General features: G+C 38.1%; 1 protein-coding gene across 8 annotated transcripts in view; it reads left to right on the forward strand.

Annotated features, from left to right (window-relative positions):
- Nucleotides 1-27,220, forward strand: part of STAG1 (STAG1 cohesin complex component) — a 483,951-nt gene that overhangs the window by 256,064 nt on the left and 200,667 nt on the right. For all 8 annotated transcript variants that reach the window (XM_081569675.1, XM_081569672.1, XM_081569671.1 and 5 more), the window contains one exon: nucleotides 17,707-17,783. In XM_081569675.1, the coding sequence (XP_081425801.1) occupies nucleotides 17,707-17,783 (77 nt within the window). The remainder of the gene's footprint in view (nucleotides 1-17,706; nucleotides 17,784-27,220) is intronic.

Consider the following 27,220-nt stretch of genomic DNA (forward strand, 5'->3'; position numbering starts at 1 on the left):
CTTCTTTTTATTTGAATCTAAGATATGTTTTTTGGTAGCTGCCAGCATGCCTCCTCCCCCCACTATGGTTATTTAGGATTTAGTTGTGATTATAGTGTTTTTGTCAGAAAGGGTGAGGTCATGTCCATCTACTCTGCCAACTTTCCAGACAACATTATGCCATGTGCTTAGTCGCTCAGTCGTGTACAACTCTTTGTGACCCCATGGACTATAGCCCACTAGGCTCCTCTCTCCATGGGGATTCTCCAGGCAAGAATACTGGAGAGCATTGCCATGCCCTACTCTAGGGGATCTTCCCAACCCAGGTCTCCCGCACTGCCGGTGGATTCTTTACCATCTGAACCAACAGGGAAGCCCATCTACTCTGCTAGCTTTCCAGACAACATTGCTATGCTATGCTATGCTAAGTCGCTTCAGTCGTGTCCGACTCTGTGCGACCCCATAGACGGCAGCTCACCAGGCTCCGCCGTCCCTAGGATTCTCCAGGCAAGAATACTGGAGTGGGTTGCCATTTCCTTCTCCAATGCATGAGAGTGAAAAGTGAAAGTGAAGTTGCTCAGTCGTGTCCGACTCTTAGCGACCCCATGGACTGTAGCCTACCAGGCTCCTCCGTCCATGGGATTTTCCAGGCAAGACAACATTAGTCATCTTGAATTTATTAAAACTTGTTTTATGGCCCAATATATGATCTAAGAATATGTTTCCTGTGCACTAGAAGAAAATGTTGATTTTAGATGGAATGTTCATATATATCTGTTAAGTCCATCTGTTCTAATACTTGATTTAAGGCAGTTATTTTCTTCTTAAGTTATGAAAGTCTTCTATTATACATTGCTTTCTCTTTCTCGCTCCCCCCCCACTTTCTCTTTCTTTTATTAGTTGTTTTAATTATTTTGTGCATAAATATTTTCAGATGTTATATTTTTTGTTGGATGACCCCTTTACCATTATCTTATACATAAAATTATTTTTTTTATTATACCATTATTATAAGTCTCCTACTTAAGTCTGTTTTGTGTGATGTGTGAATATCTGTCCCAGCTTTATTTTAGTTTTTATTTACATGGTATAGTGTTTCTGTACCTTTACTTCAGTCTGTGTGTCTTTACATCTAGTGTGTCTTATGTTGGCAGCACATAGAAGGAACTTGGTTTTTAATTTGCTCAGCTACTCCATGTCTTTCGGTTGGAGAATTTAGTCCATTTACATTGAAAGTAGTTACTGATAGATTTTTGCTTATTGCCTTTTTCTTGTTTCCTAGCTGCTCTTGAAGTTACTCTCTGTTCCTTTCTTCTTCTCTGCCTCTGCTTTGTAGTTTGATAATTTTCTCTAGTGATAGGTATATGTTTCTTTATTTTCTGTGTATTTATAGTATAGGTTTTTGCTTTGGATTACCATGAGATATATAACAGCATTTTAAGTTGATAATAACTTTACATTTCATCCCATTTTAAGGCTCAACACGTATACTCTGTCCCCGCACTCCATGTTTTATATTTTTGATGTTATATATAACATTTTGAAAAATCTTATGTATTTCTTAACTAATTATTTTCATGCAAGTCATTAATCCACTACTTTACTATATATTTGCTTTTCAGTGAGATTTATTATTTCATATGTGTTCTGATAACTAAGTAGTGCTGTTTCCTTTCATCTTAAAGATGTCCATTAAACATTTCTTGTAGACTGGTTTAATGGTATAGATTCCTTTAGCTTTTGCTTGCCTGGAAAACTCCCTTATCTTTTGAATCTGGATGAGAACTCTTCCAGGTGGAGTTTGCTTGGTTAGAAGTTTCTTTTCTTTCTTTCTTTTTTTTTCTAGCACTTTGAATATATCATGCATTCCCTTCTGGCCTGTAGAGTTTTTACTGAAAAGTGTGTTCAAAGTCTCATGGGAGGTCTTTGTGTATAGCCAGTTGCTTTTCTCCAGTTGTTTTTAGCATTATTCTTTTGTCTTTAAATTTTAACATTTTATTTTATAATGTGCCTTCCTTGGAGCCTTTTTCAGTTCATCTTAATTGGTATTCTCTGGGATTCTAGGACTTGAATGTCTGATTTTTGCTCCTTTCTTGCCCTCTTCTCCTGGGAGACCTAAAATGTGAATGTTAGTATATTTGGTACCATCCCAGGGACAGCGGAGCCCGTTGGGCTGTTGCCTGTGGAGTCACATAGAGTTGAACACAACTGAAGCAACTTGGCAGCAGCAGCAGAAGTCACTTAAGCTATTTTCATTGTTTTTTGTTTTTGCTGCTGTGATTAAGTTCCAGTGCATTGTTTAAGTTTCAGTGTATTGTTTTCAAGTTGATTGATCCTTCTTCAATTTCATTTGTCTTCTCTTAAACCAATCTAGTGTACTTATCAATTCTGTTGCTGTCTTCTTCATCTCTGTGGTTGTATTGGTTACCTTTTTATGTTTTCCATCTCTTGTTGAAGTTCTCACTGTATTTATCCATTATTCTCCCCATTTCAGTGAATATCTTTATGAGTTTTACTTTATAAGGTAAAATGTAGTCCTTTCATTTGGAACATATTCCTCTGCTTCTTCCTTTTGCTCAACTCTTTGTTCATTGCTATACAGTGGGTGAAACAACCACCCCTTCTAGTCATGAGGGAGTAGCCTCGTGTAGGAGATGAACCTTTTTGTTCAGCTTTGCCCTAACTATTTGTCATCTGTCAAACCTCTGTTTGTTGTCCAAACAGTCTAATATATTTTTAATAGCTCTCAGTAGTTGAGGATGTGCCAATGTTTGTCACTGGCTCAAAGTGGAAGATTTCACTCCTCGATTCAGGGTGACTAGAAGCCAGGCCATCAGCTAACAGCTTTTAAAAATATGTAGATATAATATATGCAGTCCTAAAAGGCTGCAAGCATAAGACCCACTGGTTACCAGATCCAGGCAATCTGAATGTATATCTTGGAGAGCAGTCACAAAAATCAGGGATTCAGATGAGTGTATTACTTCTTTGTAGAAGATAACGGTGAATTGGAACAAGGCTAGAGAGAGCATCAAAATGACATCCACAGTCGGTATTCCTTGAGAGCTGCTCCATATGTGCTGCTACATGTGTGTCAAACCTGAAGCCTTTTTGTCGATCTGAAGCTCCAAGAGAAGTAAAGTAGCCTCTTTCATAGACTGGAAATGTGTTTCAGGCAGCTATTTGTGCAGTGGTCTATACATGTTAACCTGCCCAGAATCATCCCTCTAATTGCCACAGTCCATCACCCAGGTACCCCATTCCCTTCTGTCAGAACAAGGTTATCAGGTAGCCATCAGTTCCATTTGTAAAATCTCAGGTGTTAAACACAAAAATCCAGGGCACCAGATACATGTAAAAGTTCCTACCAGTGGACTCTGGTGCTCTGGAACACTTCAGAGAGTGAGGGTGAATATAGTGCCCAGTCTCTGAAATCATTGAAAAAGGAATGCTCAGTCCCTCGATATTTGTTTAAAGAGAACCCTGCCCCTTCGGTCACAATTGTAATGATTAGCTAATAGGTCTCTTTCACAGAAAGATTGAACTTTTGGATCTGTTGCCTCTTCCTATTCCCTGGAAGTGGTAGCTGATTTAGAACTCTTTCTTTATTGGTTAAGGTGTTGCAAGATCTACAGTTTTAAGTCCCACCGGCCTCCAAAGTCAAATGAAACAAAGGTGTCCCCCTGACAGCAGTCACAAAAATCAGGGTACCAGGTGGATAGGAGCTCCATTCTGGTGACACTGATTATTACAGTTCCATGTGATCAGGAATGCAAGCTCCCCTGACCTCCAGAGCCGGGTGATCAAGAATTATATCGTCAGCAGCAGCTGCAAAAATTAGGACATCAGGCACATGTAGGCCCCCTTCCAGGAGATATTGGTGCTCCAGAGCATGGCAAAGGGAAAGGATAAAAATGGTGCCTGCTACTCTCTGTCCCCAGAGAGTGTTCCAGCAGGCTGCTAGATGTGCATGTGTTAAATTAGGTACCTGCTTCTTAGGCTATGGTTTTAATGTAAGCACGTGATCCTTATTTGCTTTAAGTTTTAGTTGCCTTAACCTACCTCTGAGCTGAGCCCTGGGTGGATGAGTTCAAGTTGTGCAGGCCCTTTTAGAACTTTCTACTAGATTGATGCTATTTTATGGGTCTCAAGATACGATCCCTGTTGATTTCAAAAGTAGATTTTTTTTGGATGGGGCTCATCTCTCAAGTGCCTATCTTAAAATTTGGCGTGCCTGATGTGGAGTTTGAGCCCTTCACTCCTCAGGGAGAAGCTCTGGTTTTGAGTTCCCTCCAAGTTGTAGTTCACTGCAGTGTAGATTGGTTTTATTTTGTGCCACATTTGATGATATTTTGTGCCAGCCTGTCTTACTGCTTTGATGTGATTTTCTTCTCGTTTGTTGGATATATAATCATCATTCAGCCAACCTTTAGCTTTTTTTTTTTTTTTTTTTTTTTTTTTTATAAATTTATTTATTTTACTTGGGGGCTAATTACTTTACAATATTGTAATAGTTTTTGCCATACATTGACAAGAATCAGCCATGGGTTTACATGTGTTCCCCTTCCCGAACCCCCCACCCACCTCCCTCCCCCTCCCATCCCTCTGGATCATCCCACTGCCCCGGCCCCGAGCCCTTGTCACATGCATCGAACATTGAATGGTGCTCTGTTTCACATATGACAATACACATGTCTCAATGCCATTCTCCCAGAACGTCCCACCCTCACCTTCTCCCTCAGAGTCCATAAAATTGTTCCATGCATCTGTGTCTCTCATTCTGTCCCGCATATAGGGTTATCGTTACCATCTTTCAGATTCCATATATATGCATTAGTATACTGTATTGTTGTTTTTCTTTCTGGCTTACTTCACTCTGTATAATGGGCTCCAGTTTCATCCATCTCAGTAGAACCGGTTCAAATGTATTTTTTTTTAATGGCTGAGTAATATTCCATTGTGTATATGTACCACAGCTTCCTTATCCATTCATCTGCTGATGGACATCTAGGTTGCTTCCATGTCCTGGCTATTGTAAACAGTGCTGCGATGAACATTGGGGTACACGCGTCTCTTTCAATTCTGGTTTCCTCGGTGTATATGCCCAGCAGTGGGATTGCTGGGTCATATGGCAGTTCTATTCCCAGTTTTTTAAGGAATCTCCACACTGTTCTCCATAGTGGCTGTACTAGTTTGCATTCCCACCAACAGTGTAAGAGGGTTCCCTTTTCTCCACACCCTCTCCAGCATTTATTGCTTGTAGACTTTTGGACAGCAGCCATTCTGACTGGTGTGAAATGATACCTCATTGTGGTTTTGATTTGCATTTCTCTAATAATGAGTGATGTTGAGCATCTTTTCATGTGTTTGTTAGCCATCTGTATGTCTTCTTTGGAGAAATGTCTGTTTAGTTCTTTGGCCCATTTTTTGATTGGGTCATTTATTTTTCGGGAATTCAGCTGCAGAAGTTGCTTGTATATTTTTGAGATTAATTGTTTGTCTGTTGCTTCATTTGCTATTATTTTCTCCCATTCTGAAGGCTGTCTTTTCACCTTGTTTATAGTTTCCTTTGTTGTGCAAAAGCTTTTAATTTTAATTAGGTCCCATTTGTTTATTTTTGCTTTTATTTCCAATATTCTGGGAGGTGGGTCATGGAGGATCCTGCTGTGATTTATGTCGGAGAGTGTTTTGCCTATGTTTTCCTCTAGGAGTTTTATTGTTTCTGGTCTTACGTTTAGATCTTTAATCCATTTTGAGTTTATTTTTGTGTACGGTGTTAGGAAGTGTTCTAGTTTCATTCTTTTACAAGTGGTTGACCAGTTTTCCCAGCACCACTTGTTAAAGAGGTTGTCTTTTCTCCATTGTATATTCTTGCCTCCTTTGTCGAAGATAAGGTGTCCATATGTGCGTGGGTTTATCTCTGGGCTTTCTATTTTGTTCCATTGATCTATATTTCTATCTTTGTGCCAGTACCATACTGTCTTGATGACTGTGGCTTTGTAGTAGAGTCTGAAGTCAGGCAGGTTGATTCCTCCAGTTCCATTCTTCTTCCTCAAGATTGCTTTGGCTATTCGAGGTTTCTTACATTTCTATACAAATTGTGAGATGATTTGTTCTAGTTCTGTGAAAAATACCATTGGTAGCTTGATAGGGATTGCATTGAATCTGTAGATTGCTTTGGGTAGAATACTCATTTTCACTATATTAATTCTTCCAATCCATGAACACGGTATATTTCTCCATCTGTTTGTGTCCTCTTTGATTTCTTTCATCAGTGTTTTATAGTTTTCTATATATAAGTCTTTTGTTTCTTTAGGTAGATATATTCCTAAGTATTTTATTCTTTTTGATGCAATGGTGAATGGTATTGTTTCCTTAATTTCTCTTTCTGTTTTCTCATTATTGGTGTATAGGAATGCAAGGGATTTCTGTGTGTTAATTTTATATCCTGCAACTTTACTATATTCATTGATCAACTCTAGTAATTTTCTAGTAGAGTCTTTAGGGTTTTCTATGTAGAGGATCATGTCATCTGCAAACAGTGAGAGTTTTACTTCTTCTTTTCCTATCTGTATTCCTTTTATTTCTTTTTCAGCTCTGATTGCTGTGGCCAAAACTTCCAAAACTATGTTGAATAGTAGTGGTGAAAGTGGGCATCCTTGCCTTGTTCCTGACTTTAGGGGAAATGCTTTCAATTTTTCACCATTGAGGATAATGTTTGCTGTGGGTTTGTCATATATAGCTTTTATTATGTTGAGATATGTTCCTTCTATTCCTGCTTTCTGGAGGGTTTTAATCATAAATGGATGCTGAATTTTGTCAAAGGCTTTTTCTGCATCTATTGAGATAACCATATGGTTTTTTTCTTTCAATTTGTTAATGTGGTGTATTACATTGATTGATTTGCGGATGTTAAAAAAACCTTGCATTCCTGGGATAAAGCCCACTTGGTCATGATGTATGATCTTTTTAATATGATGTTGGATTCTGTTTGCTAGAATTTTATTAAGGATTTTTGCATCTATGTTCATCAGTGATATTGGCCTGTAGTTTTCCTTTTTTGTGACATCTTTGTCTAGTTTTGGAATTAGGGTGATGGTGGCCTCATAGAATGAGTTTGGAAGTTTACCATCTTCTGCAATTTTCTGGAAGAGTTTGAGCAGGATAGGTGTTAGCTCTTCTCTAAATTTTTGGTAGAATTCCGCTGTGAAGCCGTCTGGTCCTGGGCTTTTGTTTGCTGGAAGATTTCTGATTACACTTTCGATTTCCGTGCTTGTGATGGGTCTGTTAAGATCTTCTATTTCTTCCTGGTTCAGTTTTGGAAAGTTATACTTTTCTAAGAATTTGTCCATTTCTTCCAAGTTGTCCATTTTATTGGCATATAGCTGTTGGTAGTAGTCTCTTATGATCCTTTGTATTTCTGTGGAATCTGTTGTGATCTCTCCATTTTCATTTCTAATTTTGTTGATCTGATTCTTCTCCCTTTGTTTCTTGATGAGTCTGGCTAATGGCTTATCAATTTTGTTTATCTTCTCGAAAAACCAGCTTTTAGTTTTGTTGATTTTTGCTATGGTCTCTTTTGTTTCTTTTGCATTTATTTCTGCCCTAATTTTTAAGATTTCTTTCCTTCTACTGACCCTGGGGTTTTTCATTTCTTCCTTCTCTAGTTGCTTTAGGTGTAGAGTTAGTTGATTTATTTGATTTTTTTCTTGTTTCTTGAGGTACGCCTGTATTGCTATGAACCTTCCCCTTAGTATTGCTTTTACAGTGTCCCATAGGTTTTGGGTTGTTGTGTTTTCATTTTCATTCGTTTCTATGCATAATTTTATTTCTTTTTTGATTTCTTCTGTGATTTGTTGGTTATTCAGAAGCGTGTTGTTTAGCCTCCATATGTTGGAACTTTTAATAGTTTTTTTCCTGTAATTGAGGTCTAATCTTACTGCATTGTGGTCAGAGAAGATGGCTGGGATGATTTCAATTTTTTTGAATTTACCAAGGCTAGATTTATGGCCCAGGATGTGATCTATCCTGGAGAAAGTTCCATGTGCACTTGAGAAAAAGGTAAAATTGATTGTTTTGGGGTGGAAACTCCTGTAAATATCAATTAAATCTAATTTGTCTATTGTATCATTTAAAGTTTGTGTTTCCTTGTTAATTTTCTGTTTAGTTGATCTATCCATATGCGTGAGTGGAGTATTAAAGTCTCCCACTATTATTGTGTTATTGTTAATTTCCCCTTTCATACTTGTTAGTATTTGCCTTATATATTGTGGTGCTCCTATGTTGGGTGCATATATATTTATGATTGTTACGTCTTCTTCTTGAATTGATCCTTTGATCTTTATGTAGTGTCCTTCTTTGTCCCTTTTCACATCCTTTATTTTAAAGTCTATTTTATCTGAAATGAGTATTGCGACTCCTGCTTTCTTTTGGTCTCCGTTTGCATGGAATATGTTTTTCCATCCTTTCACTTTCAGCCTGTGTGTGTCCCTAGTTTTGAGGTGGGTCTCTTGTAGACAGCATATATAGGGGTCTTGTTTTTGTATCCATTCAGCAACCCTTTGCCTTTTGGTTGGGGCATTCAACCCATTTACATTTAAGGTAATTATTGATAAGTATGATCCCATTGCCATTTACTTTGTTGTTTTGAGTTCGTGTTGAAACATCCTTTCTGTGTTTCCTGTTTAGAGAAGATCCTTTAGCATTTGCTGGAGAGCTGGTTTGGTGGTGCTGAATTCCCTCAGCTCTTGCTTGTCTGTAAAGCTTTTGAATTCTCCTTCATATCTGAATGAGATCCTTGCTGGGTACAGTAATCTGGGTTGTAGATTATTCTCTTTCATTACTTTAAGTATGTCCTGCCATTCCCTTCTAGCCTGAAGGGTTTCTATTGAAAGATCAGCTGTTATCCTTATGGGGATCCCCTTGTGTGTTATTTGTTGTTTTTCCCTTGCTGCTTTTAATATTTGTTCTTTGTGTTTGATCTTTGTTAATTTGATTAATATGTGTCTTGGGGTGTTTCGCCTTGGGTTTATCCTGTTTGGAACTCTCTGGGTTTCTTGGACTTCTGTGACTATTTCTTTCCTCAATTTAGGGAAATTCTCAACTATTATCTCCTCGAGTATTTTTTCATGGCCTTTCCTTTTATCTTCTTCTTCTGGGACTCCTATGATTCGAATGTTGGGGCGTTTCATATTGTCCCAGAGGTCCCGGAGGTTTTCCTCATTTCTTTTGATTCTTTTTTCTTTTTTCCTCTCTGCTTCGTTTATTTCCATCATTCTATCTTCTACCTCACTTATCCTATCTTCTGCCTCCGTTATTCTACTGTTGGTTCCCTCCAGAGTGTCTTTTATCTCCTTTATTTCATTATTCATTCTATATTGATTCCTTTTTATTTCTTCTAAGTCCTTGATAAACCTTTCTTGCATCTTCTCAATCTTTGTCTCCAGGCTATTTATCTGTAACTCCATTTTGCTTTCAAGATTTTGGATCATTTTTATTATCCTTATTCTAAATTCTTTTTCGGATAGATTCCCTATCTCCTCCTCTTTTGTTTGGCTTTGTGGGCATTTCTCATTTTCCTTTACTTGCTGAGTATTTCTCTGCCTTTTCATCTTGTTTAGATTGCTGTGTTAGGCGTGGCCCTTCTGTATTCTGGTAGTATGAAGTTCCTCTTTGTTGTGGAGGTTCCTCACTGCGGTTGGGGTTGGACAGGTGGCTTGTCAAGGTTTCCTGGTTGGGGGAGCTTGTGTCGGTGTTCTGGTGGGTGGAGCTGGATTTCTGCTCTCTTGAGTGTAATGGAGTGACCAGTATTAATTTTTGAGATGTCTATGGATTTGGTGTGCCTCTGGGCAGCCTGTATATTGATGCTCAGGTCTATGTTCCTGCGTTGCTGGAGAATTTGCGTGGTATGTCTTGCTCTGGAACTTATTATCTCTTGGGTGGAGCTTGGTTTCAGTGAATTTATGGAGGCTATTGGATGGTCTCTTATTAATTAATGTTTCCCCTGGCTTTCAGTCTTATTCTTGCAGTAGCCTCAAGACTTCTCCTTCCATACAGCCTCAATAATAAAACTTTTAGGTTAATGGTGAAAAGATTCTCCACAGTGAGGGATACCCAGAAAGGTTCACTGAGTTACATGGAGAGATGAGGTGGGGGGGGTGGGTTGAAGTGACCAGGAGGGGAAGAGGGGAATTCAAATGTGGAGAGAGCAATCTAGCCAGTAAGCACTTCCCTCTGTGCTTTCCACAGTTTGGAACCCTCAGAGTGATTCACAGAGATACATAGAGAGGGGGGAGGAAGGTAACAGAGGTGAGCATGAGTAGAAAGGGAGGAATTAAGAGGGGAGAGAGAGATCTGGGCAGTATCCTGTTCCTGAAGTGTTCTCCGGTACCCAGAACACCCTCAGAGATTCACAGAATTGGGTTGAGAAGAGAAGGAGGAGGGTGGGAGATAGAGGTTCCCTGGGGGAGAAGAAAGAGCATCAATAGGGGGAGAGAGTGATCAGGCCAGTGATCACACTCCTGAGTAAAAATGGGTCCTAAAGATTGGGTTCTTAAATGTACAAAGTTGATATCAAATATGTAAAACACAGATTAAAAATCTAGAGTAGAGGTTAGACTCTTATAAAACTTACAATCTAAAAAAAAAAATAAAAAGAAAAAAGGGAACAGTGTAAAAAGAAAAAAAAAAACAGTAAAACAGTAAAAAAAGAAACAGTAAAAAAATGTAGAACAGGAAAAAAACATTAAAAAAAAAAACACAAAAGGTATAAGATATATGTATGTAGTTTGCTTCAAAAATAGGGTTTTTTTTTTTTTTGCAAGTTAATAGTGTGTTATGAAAATGAAAGTTAAAGGTGTAATAGAGGACTTGAAGAAAAAGGAAAGAAGAGAAAAAAAAATTTTTTTTAATTAAAAAAAAAAAATTAAAAAAAAAATTAAAAAAAAAAAATAATAATAGTAAAAAATATATATATCCCGGACTTTCTCTGGAGCTGTTGTGAGCAGTGTGGGATCTGCTCAGTTTTAGATAGATCCTTATTCCTGCTTATACTTTTCAAGATCTGTAGGTCCTTTTTAATGCAGTCGGTATTAGCTACAGGGATCTTAATCTGTTGGCCTGTCCCTTCCAAAGCACTTCCCTCTGTTTATTTGGCTTCTGTTTGGAGATCTCTTCAGTATCTAATTTCCGCCCTGCAACAAAGCGGTGGAGGTGATCTCTTTAGGTTCGCTTGTTCAGTCGTGCTGTGGGGAGGAAGGAACACTGCAATTCTGGCGTGTGTGTGGTAAGCTCGCAGTGTCTCGGCCGCACTGGGTTCGCCCCCGCTCACGGCGTGTGTGCTTTCCCCGTCTACCCTGCTCAGGCTTCAGGTTACTCGGCCGGGGAGCGGGCCCTGAGCTGCGTGCACTTCCTAGGACTAAGCCGCTCAGGTTCAGGCTCCCGGTTACTCCACAAAGGCGCAGACTCGATTTTGCCCGCGGCTTGTGCCGTTCCCGGTCGGAGCTGCCCAGGCGGCCAGGAGTTTGGCGAGGGCGCTGTCCCCTGTTGGGGCGGTGCGGCTTATCACCTCCCTAGTCCCCGCCTCGGTTTACGGGCGCGCCCGGCTCCGGTGTGCTTTGTGTCGGTTCTGGGGAGCTGGTCTCTGGCTGCGACCCTCCCGGCTGCTGTCGACCCTCCGGGATCTCAGGCAGTCTTTGCTTAAAAACTGGGAGCCTGTTTGCAGTTTGGTAGGGGGTGCCCTCTCTGGAGCCGAGTTTGCCCCTTTCCGGCTCTAGCGGGCCCCGCCTGCCCGCTGTGTCCGGCGGGGGATGGCGCGGTCCGCAGCCGGCTAGCTCTCCTCTGGTATCGCTCAGTCCTTTGTTCTGTGAGCGGGCCGGCAGTGCCTTAGAGTTGGGCTTTTCGCGGGATAGTTCTCTCTCTCTCGCTGTCCCACAGTTTAGGTTACTATCTCACGTTAGCTCCCTCAGATTGCCCTCGGGGCACTCGGGCCCGGTCCTTACCCTAGGCAATGCCGCCCGCTCCTCTCCGTTCAGCCCCCACTTGCTGGTGGCGGATGATGCGAGCGTCTGGGGTTCTTTGCTGGGAGTTGCTTTAGGCACGTAATCTGTCGATTTTATTTATTTTTTCCTCCCAGTTACGTTGCCCTCCGAGATAAAAAATCCTCCCCCACACCCGCCGGTGAGAGGGTTTCCTGGTGCTTGGAAATTCCTCCTCTTTTACGACTCCCTCCCCGGGACGGGTCTCCGTCCCTAACTCTTTTGTCTCTCTTTTTATCTTTTATAATTTCTCCTACCTCTTTTGAAGATAATGCGCAGTTTTTGTGAAAGCCTGACGTCCTCAGCCAGCCTTCAGAAGTAGTTTTGTGAAGTTTGGTCAGCGTTCAGATGTTCTTTCGATAAATTTGTGGAGGAGAGAGTGGTCTCCCCGTCCTATTCCTCCGCCATCTTCTGCTCCTAGCTTTTTTTTTAAGAGGAAGTCTTTGCATGTGTAACTGTCGACTGTCTCCATGGGATAAGGTGAGTTCAGGATCTTCCTATATTGCCATCTTGAACTAGAACCTATACCTCCCTTTTTCATGTGTGAATATATCCTACAGATCTTTTTATATCAGTCATAGATAACTTTGTTTTTTATATCCATGGCTTCCATTGACTTTAAGAGCCATTTAATAGTAGTGGTTTCCATGGCTCTATCGCCAGTCTGCCTACATACAGGCAGGCCATGGATCTTCTGCTGGAAAAGCCCTTTACAAGGTGCTAAATCTCTTAAGTGTCTCCAGTTTCTCATCTGTAAACGGGAGAAAAATTGTATTCTGTCTGAATAAGGTTGTTGTGAAGTTTAAGCACTTATTTAGTACAGTGCCTAGTTGGTGGTGAGCAGCCAAATGTTGTCTGCCACCATTGTCATTATCATCACCATTTTTACTTATTTAATCAGATTCTTATTTATGGGGAAATGGGGTTTTTACCTTTTTTGTTGTTGCAAACTATGCTTCAGGGAATAACCTTGTGTATTCATTATTTTGCACAGATGTGATTTTATGAATGCTTCGAAACAAGTACAATATCAAGGCAGAAAGGAATATAAATTTGTAATTTTGGTAGACATTTGCCAAATCATATCCCACAGGGATTGTATCAATTTCTGCTGTCTTCAGTGTTTGACATAGTTTAAATGATCAAGAATTTACGGGTAGATTTCTGATGTTACTTCTGTTTCTAAAATTATTCGTAGTTTAAAATGACAACTTTTAAAGTTCTTCCTTTTTCTTTATTAAAACTACAGTCCTGTTTGGAGAGCCTGCTGAAAGAACCTTTCATAAAATATGTATATTGGTGGCTTATTCTTTTAGGATTCTCATAGGTAACTTGTTAGTATTTAAGGGCTTGAAAGATGATCTTTACTCTTTTTTATTCTATATTTTCATATAGTTTTGTTTCCATAAATCTGAATTATTTCAGCTTTATTTACCTTTACTCTCCATAATCTTAGGATAATCTATAACATTCATATTTAAGAACCAAGAATCCAAAAATGAACTGAGGTTAGCTTTTTAATGTATTTTTTAATTAGTTTATTTTCTATTTTTTAACTTTACAACATTGTATTTGTTTTTGCCGTACATTGACATGAATCCACCATGGGTGTACATGTTTTCCCCTTCCAGAACCCCCCCCTTCCACCTCCCTCCCCATCCCATCCCTCTGGGCCATCCCGGTGCACCAGCCCCGAGCACCCTGTATCATGCATTGAACCTGGACTGGCAATTCATTTCACATATGATAATTTACATGCTTCCATGCCATTCTCCCATATCATCCCACCCTCGCCCTCTCCCATAGAGTCCATAATACTGTTCTATTTATCTGTGTCTCTTTTGATGTCTCACATACAGGGTTATCTTTACTGGTTGACTAAATACCATATATATGTGTTAGTATACTGTATTGGCGTTTTTCTTTCTGGCTTACTTCACTCTGTATAATAGGCTCCAGTTTCATCCACCTCATTAGAACTGATCCGAATGTATTCTTTTTAATGGCTGAGTAATATTCCATTGTGTATATGTACCACAGCTTCCTTATCCATTCATCTGCTGATGGGCATCTAGGCTGCTTCCATGTCCTGGCTATTATAAACAGTGCTGCGATGAACATTGGGGTATACGTGTCTCTTTCAAGTCTGGTTTGCTCAATGTGTATGCCCAGCAGTGGGATAGCTGGTTCATATGGCAGTTCTATTTCCAGTTTTTTTGAGGAATCTCCACACTGTTCTCCATAGTGGCTGTACTAGTTTGCATTCCCACCAACAGTGTAAGAGGGTTCCCTTTTCTCCGCACCCTCTCCAGCATTTATTGCTTGTAGTCTTTTGGATAGCAGCCATTCTGACGGGCATGAAATGGTACCTCATTGTGGTTTTGATTTGCTTTTTAATGTATTTTGAAAATTCATCTTGAATTAGGGCAATATTCTTTTGTTGTTATTATCAAAGAAAACTGAATAGGACAGAAGAACTTAAGACGTCAGAAAGTGTTCAAGGCTCATGGAGAAATAAAAAGATCAGTAAATAGTGGTCCCTGCTATACTTTTTTCTATTGGGTGGGCTAGATGGGGGCCGTTTCCAGGCTAGAAAATTTAAAAATGGACAACGAATGCTTGAATGGAGCTTTAGAAACTACCTGTATTTACTCACGTTAAATGCCTGAAAGTAAGTGAAAGAAATCAAAACAAATCAACAGAAAATACAGTACAAATATATAATGCTATAGGAACCAGTGAAATAAACAAATGCTTTAAATAGAATAGATAGATTATTACTAAGATTGTTTGATGTAGCAGTTCAGAGATAACTGGTGTGAGGAAGCAGTTTCAATAGAATTGTGGGACTCAGTTGGAGAAGAATGAACAGGTGGAAAATAAGTAAATAAGGTAATCTTTGGCACAGTCATTATGGCAGCAAAAGGAATTTCTTAAAAAGTATCAGTGCAAAGCTTCTCTGTTCATTTTAAAAAGTATGACTTTTAAACATCTGATTTTATTTTGTTAGTAATTGTTTTTTGTATATTATAGTCATCTTTAAAGTTTTTTATATTGCTTTTAATACTGGTTGCTGTTTTGTTGCCTTTCGCTTCACCACATTAAATTGATGCCGTGAAATAGTCTTCCCTTTATGAACTAGCATAGCTATTTTATTGAAAGTATATTTAAGACTCCACTCTATGTGAAAACTGCCTTGTCAATTATGGAAATTGAGTAGTTGAGCATTATTTACATTGGAAGTATTTTAACAGTGATATGTGCAACTCATTACTGAAGAAGTAGGGTTAGCTTTGTCCTTTTCCTTGAATTTTTAAAGAATCAACTTTACCAAGATCTAATTTCCATGCATTAAAATTCACCAGAGTATATAGATAGATCGCTTTTGACAAATGCATACAGCCATATGATGACACTCTATTCAATATCTAAAATATTTCTATCCCCTTAAGAAGAACAGTTCTTCGCATGTTTAATAATTTTAACATCTAATTTTATTTCTTTTGCTTTATAAGTACAGATGAATGTAATTTTACTTATCAAATGTTGTTGTTGTTCAGTCGCTAAGTCATATCCGATTCTGTGAACCCATGAACTGCAGTACGCCAGGCTTCTCTGTTCTTCACTACCTCCCTGAGTTTGCTCAGGTTCATGCCCATTGAGTCGGTGATGCCATCCAACCATCTCATCCTCTGTCGTCCCCTTCTCCTCCTGCCCTCAATCTTTCCCAGCATCAGGGTGTTTTCCAGTGAGTCAGCTCTTTGCATCAGGTGGCCAAAATATTAAAGCTTCAGTTTCAGCATAAGTCCTTCCACTTATCAAGGGTACCATGAATTAACTCTTGAAGTGACTTACTTTTTATCTATGGAAATCTATTTCAGATTGATGGAATATTTCATGACCCATACAAGGTTAAATATAAACATATTTATTTAATTGAGTGATTTTTAAGAATATCTAACAGAAAGTTATTTTTATTTGAGCTCACTTATCAGCACATTTCTTGTTTATTTAATTTTTAAAAATCCTCTGAAAATATAGACTGTTCTATAGTACATAAACAGCCTATTTTCAACACTGTTGAATACTCTCTGCATTACTGCTTTTCTCATAAAATTTTAAATCACAGTAAAAATTTTCTCATTTTTTTTGGAAATTTCATGTTGGGGAAGAACTATTTAAAAACATTTTTCCTCTTCATTCTCCTTCCAGCCTATCATCTCTACAGTTGAATATTTGGAATACCTATTGAAAATTAATGAGAGCTATGTATCAATAAATAAAATGTGCTGTAAAATGGTTCTGATTTAAAGATAGGGCAAGTATAATTTTTCTTGTTTTAAGATTAGTAAAAATTAAGTTAAATAAGTGCTAGATATGCCACTGTAGTTTTTTTAGGACTCTGATTCTCGATCATACTTTGACTTTAATGGCTATTCATTGTCCATGCTCTTTCATACAGTATGTCTCAGAGACTCTTCCTGCCTCCATTGCTAATTGTGATTTCAGTTAGAGGTGATATTAATCACTGGCAAGGAGCCTGTCAGAAGTTATAAATTAATTATTTTCCTACTGTTTATTGAGTATTATTCTTGTGATTTTTAACTTGAACATTTTACATTTATGCAGTTGAAACTGAACCTCATTTAATTATTGAGCTTCCCAGGTGGCTCAGTGGTAAAGAATTCGCCCGCCAATGCCGGAGACTCTGTTTGATCCCTGGGTCAGGAAGATCTCCTGGATCAGAAAATGGCAACCGACCTCTGTATTCTCGCCTGGGAAATCCCATGGACAGAGAAGCCTGGTGGGCTACAGTCCATGGGGTCGCAAGAGTCAGACACGACTTAGTATCCAACACATTTATCCAACTAAAACAGAACCTGCTTTAATTATGTGCCAGAATTCTTTGTATCTAAGTTGATTTTGAACCTTGTTTCAGTTTTCTTTAAATGATGTTATTTTTAACATAGATTTTTCAATATAAACTACTCATTCTTATAATAGTGATAATATTTACATAGCCACGTTTGAGATAAAAGTAAAGTAAGGTAGAAGTATGAAGGAATGAGATGAAAAGGGGATTACAGCTTTTTCCTTTGTTTGATCCTTATTCCTTTGTTTGTTCCTGGCATCTTCAAAGAAAACAGATATGACTGAAAGCATTGTTAAATTAAGGAACAGTTAGTTTGAATTAATAGAATATTCTGATGATTAAAAAAAAACAGAGGGTGCCTTCAAGGGAGATAACATTCTCTATACTTGGATGTTTTTCGGAGTAAGGCATCCAGCTGGATCTTCTTGACCCAGGGATTGAACCCAGGTCTCCTGCTTTGCGGGCCAACTCTTCATCATCTCAGCCACCAGGGAAGCCTCATATATCTGATTATCATAAGTCATCTGTAGGGCCCTCCGTAGTATGTAAATTCATTGTTTTATTTCTTTGTCTTTTCCTTCTTCAGTACTTCTGTCAACATTTTTCCTTAGACTTGTCTCCATAGGATATTCAGGTTTTTTTTTTTTAATGTTTTAAGAATTTTTAAATTCTTAAACAAGGGATTCCTTTAAAATAGAAGTTTGGGGAAGAAAGAAAAACCCAATCACTTTCATATAAAACTTTTCAAATAGTAGTCAAGTTAAATTTAACTTTTAGCATGGATAGGAAAAATTAACTATAGAATCTGTTGTTCCACAGGTACTGTGAGAATAGAGATGTTTCGAAATATGCAGAATGCAGAAATCATCAGAAAAATGACTGAAGAATTTGATGAGGTATAGCATTTCACTGTTTATATAAATTGCCTGCTTGCACTTGTAAATGGTGAATATGTTGATTAGTTTTGTTTTGACTTGGTATTTAGTATAAGAGAAGTTATAGTATTTTCTCATTTATGTACTAATCCATGCTGTTAATTCCAAAATGAATCATCTTTGGAAATTTTATTACATTGCATGGAGATAGTAGCACTGAATAATAACTGATGGTTGATAATGATTGGAAAATTAATGGTATGAGGTATGAGTTGATTCTTGACATTCAGTCTTGAAGACCATCTAAAATCGTGAATTTATAAATGCACCTCCAGCAGTTTCATATTCTGTGGAATGCTAGTCCTCTTAAATGTTTTAAAGAAAAAAGGATTTGGAGGTCAAGGAAGTGTCAGAAGGCTGGCTATTATACCTACCTTAGAGATTGTCAAAGCACATTCTCTTATTTAAGGGTTATTAGAAATCCTAACAGGGAAAAATTTCCTAAATTTAATCCAGAATTCCCCAAATTATTTTATATGGATCACTGATATGTGTCCCTCTGCCCTCCCCCACCCCATTTCCATTTTCTGTGTGTGTGTATAGTATTTCCATTTGGAACACTCTGCTTGAGATAATATGATTTCTCTTCAGAATACAAGTTTTCTTTGCTAGTCTTCACGAGTTAATCATGCATGATTTTCCATTTTAAGAGTTAAATATTCTCTCAAGTAGTTTCACACTGGTCATAAATGTTTATTTTTGAGACACTTTAACAGTTTTATTTCTTTATTTATAGTGAACTCAATTCATGTCATGCTTTAGGCCAGCATCAGTTCCTGTTTTAACATTCTGCCTTTGGTATTATTTTCTATTTTCTGATAGGCGTTCCTTTGTTTTGACCTTCAACACTAACCACAAGGATTGGTTTTCTTACAAGTCCACTCTTTTAGTAAGATGGGTTTAGGTTTTTTATTAGTAGTAGCAGTTACTACAAATACATACTAAAGTAAACATCCAAGCATAGACTGCTCAATGTGTCTTTCTCATCAGGTGTTCACTTTTAGCAGCACTATCAAAATGTTTTAAGGTGCATCTTTCTAGATAAACATTCTGTCAGTGGCTTTCAGACTATGTAGTCACAATTTATGGGAGATAGGGAAGAACTTGAATTGTAACCTATGCAAATAATATTTCAGAATCACTTGCCTTAATTTCTATAATCTCAAAAAGCTCTGACAGTTCATAATCCAAACTGTCAGGTTTGGCTCTGAGGCCACATGGCCTCAACTAACATGAGGCTATTTACAGTCAATTTTTATTTCTCACAGTCAGTTTGAATATAAATATATATATATATGTATATATATAGCTGTTAAATATTAATGTTCTTAACTACTGAGTGCTACACCAGATTTTATTGGGGTATGATGAAATATAAGGTTATGCACCAAGTTCACTTTTAAAATTCAAAAACCCTAGATTCTGAAACATTTCTGTGGGGCTACTGTTCAGTAAAACGTTATTTTTTTGTTGTTAATTCATGAGTTTATATGTTAGAAATAGAAGTTAAAGCCAGGTAACATACAGTTACGGTGCAGGTAGTAGGTTTACTCACCAGCTGCTATTCTACCATGCGTGGCCTGCAATACAGGTGATTCAGATTGTAGATTTAAAAGTAGTATATGTCTTGGACCTTCCCAGGGCTAACACATGATGGAGTGATTATTAACTATTTTAAGACAGTGGTTCACAAACTAAATTTGAGCTGCAAATTAATGTCTCACTGGGGTACTGATGCCTGGCTCCCTTACACATGCCCTAGACATTTGATTAATTTGTAAGGCATGTGACCTTGGCATAGGGATTTTATTTTTAAAAGCTCACCAGGTGATTCTAACATAGAACAACTATTGAGAACTATTATTTTAAGGTAAGTAAAAAGAGGAATCCAAGATTTAAGTTATAAGAACACTTCATATATGAAAACAAGCTGAGGGGAAAACAAAAATGAATACAGTGTAACAAATGAAATTTTTCAGAATGCATGTTTCATATTCTTAAACATTTTGTCTGAATATCTGAGATCATTGACCTAATCAAAGACTTTTAAAAATCAGCATTCTCTTTGAATACAATTCTGTTCTAATATTATTTTGATTGTTATTAGAATATATTAACTTAAAGCAGAATTAGATATCTTCTAGGGCTACATAAAAGTAAATAAATATAATTGTGGTGATTAGACATTTTAATAAATATTTTTAAGTTTCAATTTTAAATATCTATTTAATACTTTTAATTAGGTGGGATCTTAAAACAGTGTCATTAAAAAAATAGGATGCTTACTCATTTGCTTGAGATTTTCTTGTATAACCAATTTGAAAAATAAAAATTTGAACTCAGAATAATGAATAAATCAATAAACACACAACAAATAGACAAAATTTCCAGGGATAATATTAGTGAACAAGATGTGCCAGACCTATTTGACAATGATAATTGTCTGCAAGTATGACAAGATTCGTTGAAGCAAGAACAAGTGGAAATTCTGTTTGAAAGGTAGTATTGTGTTTTGGAGGGACAGACTATGTATTTGCAAAAGCCGTTGATGATGCAGAGTGGTAAGATTTATGAGCTCAGTACATAATAAGCATAAGTGGGAGTGAATCACACATTGTTCACTGTAATGAATTCAATGAAATTATAATTCAGATGGAGATAACAAAAATTTTTATCTTCAATTCTTTAGAAAGATATTGATCTTTTGCTACTGTGTATATACTTGAGAATGCATTTAAATGCTGGCATATTATTAAATACACAGGTTTTTTTTTTTTTTCTTAAATACCGAATAGGTCATTTAATTCCTTGGGAGTGGAAGGAGGTTAGTTTTTGAATTATGATTTGTGATAAAATTCTGAAATATCTGATGACAGGAGTCATTAGATCCCAAGATCCTAGAAAAATGCCTAGTTAATAGGGAAAAGCCACTAAACTTCTGTTGAATGGATGACTGAATATGTTGTATTATAGCAAAGTAAAGTAAAGGTGAAATGAGGTAGAAGTCATTTCGATTGAAACTGTTTAAACTGAAAAAGGTGGTCAAAAGTATGTTATTGTCTGAAAAAATACTATGCTGTAGCTTCTATTCCTTATTACAAACTAGTCATACCCAGTTATTACATGACCTTTTTTGAAAGCCCTACAAATCTCTGCCTGGCCAAAAGTCTTTTATAATTGTAATAACAACCTAATTTAGAAACATGTTAATTCCCAAAGCAGTCTATAACTCTTCAAGGTCAGTAGATATACTTAGTTCCTGGTGGAGTCAGTTGTCATGAGATAAAGCAAAATGTAATTGTATTTCTTCCTGAGATTATTAGAATCAGATCTCCATATATAAATTTTTAGATACTGTTTCTCAAAGGTCAGTTTGTGTAGTTTTCAAATATTTAAGTAAGACATCTATGTTGGGGAATCTTTGCAACACAACACATTTCATATTCAGCTGACCCTTGGACAGCATGGGTGTTAGGTACTGTAATGCCTCTGTAGCTGAAAATCGTCATTATAACTTTTGACTCTCCCAAAAGTTAACTACTAATACCTTACTGTTGACTGAAAACTTTACCAACAATATTGACAGTCAGATAACACATATTTTGTGTTTTATGTATAGTATGTGCTATATTCTTAAAGTAGTCTAGAGAAAATAAAATGTTATTAAAATCATAAAAAGGGGAAAGTAAATTTACAGTATTGTGTACTACATTTATCATTACTGTAAGTTTATGTCATCAGTTTACAAGGTGAATCATCCGTTAGTACCTATATCAGTATTTTCTTATATGATACAAAACACCATAGTAGGTGTTACATATATTACTAACACTAGACTTCAAAAAATGAAAAGATGATGTGAATAATTCATATTGATTTATAGTTATGATTTATGGGTGATGATGAAGAAGGCAACAACATAGCTGCTTTATATTAGCCTAGCATAACTGATAAAATTGTTTCACAGTAGCCTTGCCTTTACACTAATGAATGAATTGTTATAAAATTTTTATAGCATACAGTATTACTGTCATATTTATAATATACTATTGGAAACATTTTTTAAAATCATGCTGATACATAGTTTCAGCTCATATATTGCTGATACAAGATATGCTGATACATAGTTTCTCCAGCTATATGAGAGATAGTATGTCATACTATATAGTAATGTAACTCTTTGAAAGCAAAGTTATAGAACACTGTAAAAAATATCACTCACCTCATGCTTGTCTTGCACACAAAACATAATTGAATACTTAAGCAATGATGATGGCACAAGAACTCATACAGTTCTTGCCATAAAAAGATAAAGATAGTGCTAAGGTGTGTCTGACTCTTGTGATCCAGTTCATGGGAACTGTACCCTGCCAGGCTCCACTGTCCATGGGATTCTCCAGGCAAGAATACTGGAGTGGGTTGCGATTTCCTTCTCCAGGGGAACTTCCCGATCCAGGAATTGAACCCAGGACTCCCACATTGTAGGCAGATGCTTTACCTACTGAGCTCTGTGGGATATTTTCCGCTGGAGACACACACATATACAGCAGATACATTTATTAAGTGTATGGCATGGTGATTGTTGCTGTTCCTTAAGTGGAAGTGAATCATCATAAAAATCTTTTTCCTGATTATCTTTACATTGAGTATGCTGAGGAAGAGGAGAGTTTGGTCTTGCTGTTTCAGAGATGGCAGATGTGGAGGAGGTGGAACAGTAAGCAGGAAAACAGGCATATTCAGTGTAATTTTATGCAACTACATCATAATTTCTGTCTGAATTTTGCTTTTTCATCTATATAAAAATGCTTCTATATAATACCAAACCTTCTTCCACCATTCGCTCTAGTTTCAGTGCCCTATAATAAAAGGGTCCTTGTTGTAAAAGAAGTTAAAAGTAGTGTTTTAGTAAGATTGTCTAATGTTGTTTGTTTTCTGGCATTGTTTCTTCTATGTGTTCTTCCTCATTGTACAGTACTGGTTTGGAAGCACTCATCTGTATCAAGTCATCTTCTCATAATTCCTTTGGTGTAGTGTATATTAGCTCTTGATTTCTCCAAAATTTGTATCTTAAAACCCTTCATTCACTACACGCCACCTTTTATGCCATATTCATAGTCTCCTTCATGATTCCTTTCATAGGCTCTCGCCTAAGTCCTCTAAAGTAATGGTAAACATACGGGCAAAATTGATCTCCAGTGGAAATTTATTATTTCAGGCCTGATAGCTTTCATGACTCTTTCTGTAGCAACAATGGCAACTTCAGTGATGAAGTTCTTCCAGACTTTCATGATGCTCTATCTTCCATAGTACAGAGACAGTCCTTTCCATCGATTACTATGTATCATGAGGCCCTTATGTGAACATTTTATTCAATGATCGGGCACAGTAAAGGTCAGAAATGGTAAGGACCTAAGAGAAGCAGAAGACATTAAGAAGAGGTGGCAAGAATACACAGAAGAACTATACAAAAAAGGTCTTAATGATCCAGATAATTGCGATGATGTGCTCACTCAATTGGAACCAGACATATTGGCATGTGAGGTCAAGTGGGCCTTAGGAAATAATTACTATGAACATAGCTAGTGGAGGTGACAGAATTCCTCCTGAGCTATTTAAAATCCTGAGAGCTACACTCAGTATGCCAGCAAACTTTGAAAACTCAGCTGCAGGACTGGAAAAGGTCAGTTTTCATTCCAGTTCCAAAGAAGGGCGATGCCAAACAATGTTAAAACTACCATACATTTTTGCTCATTCCACGTGCTAGCAAGGTAATGCTCAGAATCCTTCAACCTAGGCTTCAGCAGTATGTGAACTTCCAAATGTACCAAGAACTTCCAAATGTACAAGCTGGATTTCGAAGAGGCAGAGGAACCAGAGATCAGAGTGCCAACATCCATTGGATCATAGAGAAGGCAAAGGAATTCCAGAAAAACTTCTGTTTCATTGACTACCTGAAAACCTTGGACTGTGTGGATCATAAAAACAAATTATGGAAATTTCTTCAAGAGATAGGAGTACTAGACCACCTTACTTGCCTCCTGAGAAACCTGTATTCAAGTCAAGAAGCAACAGTTAGAACCGGATGCGGAACAACTGACTGGTTCAAAATTGGGAAAGGAGTACAACAGCGCTATATATTGTCACCCTACTCATCTAACTTATGTGCAGAGTGTGTGTGCGCATGCTGAGTCGCTTCAGTGGTGTCTGACTCTGTGCAGCCCTGTCACTTTAATCCAGTAGGCTTATCTGTCCATGGGATTCTCCAGGCAGTGCTGGAGTAGGTTGCCATTTTCTACCCCAGGGCATCTTCCCAATCCAGGGATCAAACCTGAGTTGCTTACATATACCTGCATTGGCAGGCAAGTTCTTTACCACTAGTGCCACCTGGGAAGCCCCTATATGCAGAATACATTATGTGAAATGCCAGGCTGGATGAATCACAAGTTGGAATCAAGGTTGCTGGGAGAAATAGCAGTTTCAACCTCAAATATGCAGATGATACCACTCCAATGACAGTAGTTCAAAAGAAGCTATAAATCTTGATATGGATGAAAGAGGAGCGTGAAAAAGTTGGCGTGAAACTCAACATTCAAAGACTAAAAAGACCGTGGCATCCAGTCTCATCACTTTATGGCAAATAGAAGGGGGAAAAGTGGAAATAGTGACAGATTTTATTTTCTTGGGATCCAAAATCACTGTGGACAGTGACCACAACCATGAAATTAAAAGACCCTTCTCCTTGGATGGAAAGCTTATGACAAACCTTGACTGAATATTAAAAAGCTGAGACATCACTTTGCCAACAAAGGTACATACAGTCAAAGCTATGGTTTTTCCAATAGTCATGTATGGATGTGAGAGTTGGATGGTAAAGAAGGCTGAGCATGGGAGAATTGATGCTTTTGAATTGCGTTTTTGGAGAAGATTCTTGAGAGTCCCTTTGACTGCAAAGAGTCAGTCCTAAAGGAAATCAAGCCTGAATATTCATTGGAAGTACTGAAGCTGAAGCTCCAATACTTTGGCCACCTGATGTGAAGAGCCAACTCACTGGAAAAGACCCTGGTGCTCGGAAAGATTGAGGGCAAAAGGAGAAGAGGGTGGCAGAGGATGAGATAGTTAGATAGCATCATGGACTCAATGGAAATTAATTTCAGCAGACTCCAGGAGATAGTGAAAGATAGATGAGCCTGGCATGCTGTAGACCATGGGGCCACAAAGAGTTGCACACGACTTAGGAACTGAACAGCAACAACTGTGACTTCCTGATCTAAAGACTGAATTAGAGATGTTTTATTTGAGAACAATTTGATTACTTTGACACCGTCAGTGTTGAATTCATAGGGTTCTGGGTAATCAGGGGCATTGTCCATTATGAAAAGAATTTTAAAAGTCAGTCTCTTACTTGCAAGGTACTTCCTAAATTCAGCAACAAAGCATTAATGGAATCAGTCCGGAAAAAAGGTTCTCATTGTCCATGCATTCTGATTGTACAGCCAAAAGTCTGGTAGCCAGTATTTATCTTTTTCTTTCAAGGCTGAGGAGATTGTAGTTTTGTAGTTGAGAGGAGTCTTGCTCATAAACCTGACTTCCGTATGTGCAAAAAGTAGAGTTAACCTATGCCTTCTTGCCTTATGGCCTGGTGCTCACTTCTTCCTTACTAATAATGTTCTTTATGATAATTTTTTTCCTGAAAAAAATTTTTTTTTCACAAAAGATCACTTTCATCTGCAATAAAAACTTGTTCAGGCAGACTTACATATCACTGAGCATGTGCAGATATAAGTAAACTTTGTCTCTTCTCCATTTAGCCTGTTGGTTGTCAGTTAATTTTCAGGCCCTCTCTATAGGATCCAAGCTGGAAGGGAAAAAAGTTTTTCCTGTCAGAAGTTTTGTTGACTAGGACAGGATGGTTGGAACTTTCTGCTCAGTCCAGAGACAGTAGCTGCAGCTGAGATCACTAGTCCAGCATAGCTGAGCTACTCTCCTGCCACTGAGATATATAGGAACACACTCAGCCGTGAACAACGAGGTATGTGTTATGCTGAAGAGCAGTTGCTAGCACTGTTGACACTAAGCAAGGGTCTATGACTCTTGCTAGTTCCTGCAGGTGCCCCATCCTTAGCTGGCCAGGAGAGAAAACAGTATGGCAGAGTAGAAGAACTTAAGCTCACTTCCTCCCATAAGAATATCAAAAAATCACAACTAACTTCTGTATAGCCATAAATTAAAAAAGACTGAAACCTTCCAAAAAGGTACTCTACATCCAAAGACAGGAAATCACGAGGTGATAGGTGGAGCGCATTTGTGATATAATCAAATCCCGTACATCTTGAGTAACCCAGAAACTGGAAAATAATTCTATCACAGAAATTTTCCCATGGGAGTGAGAGCTCTGAGCCCCACATTAGGCTCCCTAGCCTGTGGGTCTGGCATCAGGAGGAAGAGCCTCCAGAGCATTTATTTGGCTTCTGACTCCAGCAGCTTTTGATCACAGGAGCTCCATGGACTGAGGAAAACAGAGACTCCAGTCTTGGATGATGCACATGAGGTTGTGTGAGCACCAGGACTCAGAGGGAAAGCAGTGACTTCATAGGAGCCTGGGCTAGAACTAATCCTGCTCTTGGAGGGTGTCCTGGGAAGGAGAATGTGGCTGTGACTCTCTGTTGGGTCATAAAGTTGGCGGTGAACATATCCATAACAAATCATCTGAAGGTTGACATCTTGCTTGGGACATTAGCACCAAGACCTGGCACCACCCAACAGCCTGTAGGTTCCAGTCCTGGAATACCTCAGACCAAATAAGCAACAGGACTGGAACACAGCCCCACCCATCAATAAAGAGGCTGCCTAAAGACTTCCTGATCCCACAGCCACCTCTTGGCACATCTTTTAACAAAGCCCTGCCTACCAAAGAGCCAAGATCCAACTCTACCCACCAGGCCCTCCCACCAGGAAGGCTCCACAAGCCTCTAGATCAGCCTCACCCACCAGAGAGGAGACAGCTGAAGAAAAAAATATACAATCTTACACCCTGTGGAGGTGAGTCCCCAAACAGGTCAGAACTTACAATGGGACCAGCTGGTACCTGACCATTGCATTATGAGAAGGAATTGTACTGCTGAAACACATAGGACATACCCAACAGAGGGCTTCTTTTTAAAATTCAAGAATAATAACTTTACATATACATAAAATAAAAATACAACTTTAGACAAAATGAGATGACAGAAGAACATATTCGAGATAAAGGAGCAAAATTAAGTCCCCAAACAACTAAATGATGTGGAGATAGGTAACTACATGAGAAAGAGTGCAGAGTAATGATTGGAAACATGATGCAAACATTTAGGAAGATAATGGATACACAGAGCAATAAGTTAAAAGAAGTTTTTAACAGG

The sequence above is a fragment of the Giraffa tippelskirchi genome, chromosome 2 (genome assembly GCF_054371585.1).
Source record: "Giraffa tippelskirchi isolate mGirTip1 chromosome 2, T2T-mGirTip1v1.2.pri, whole genome shotgun sequence".
Lineage (NCBI taxonomy): Eukaryota > Metazoa > Chordata > Mammalia > Artiodactyla > Giraffidae > Giraffa > Giraffa tippelskirchi.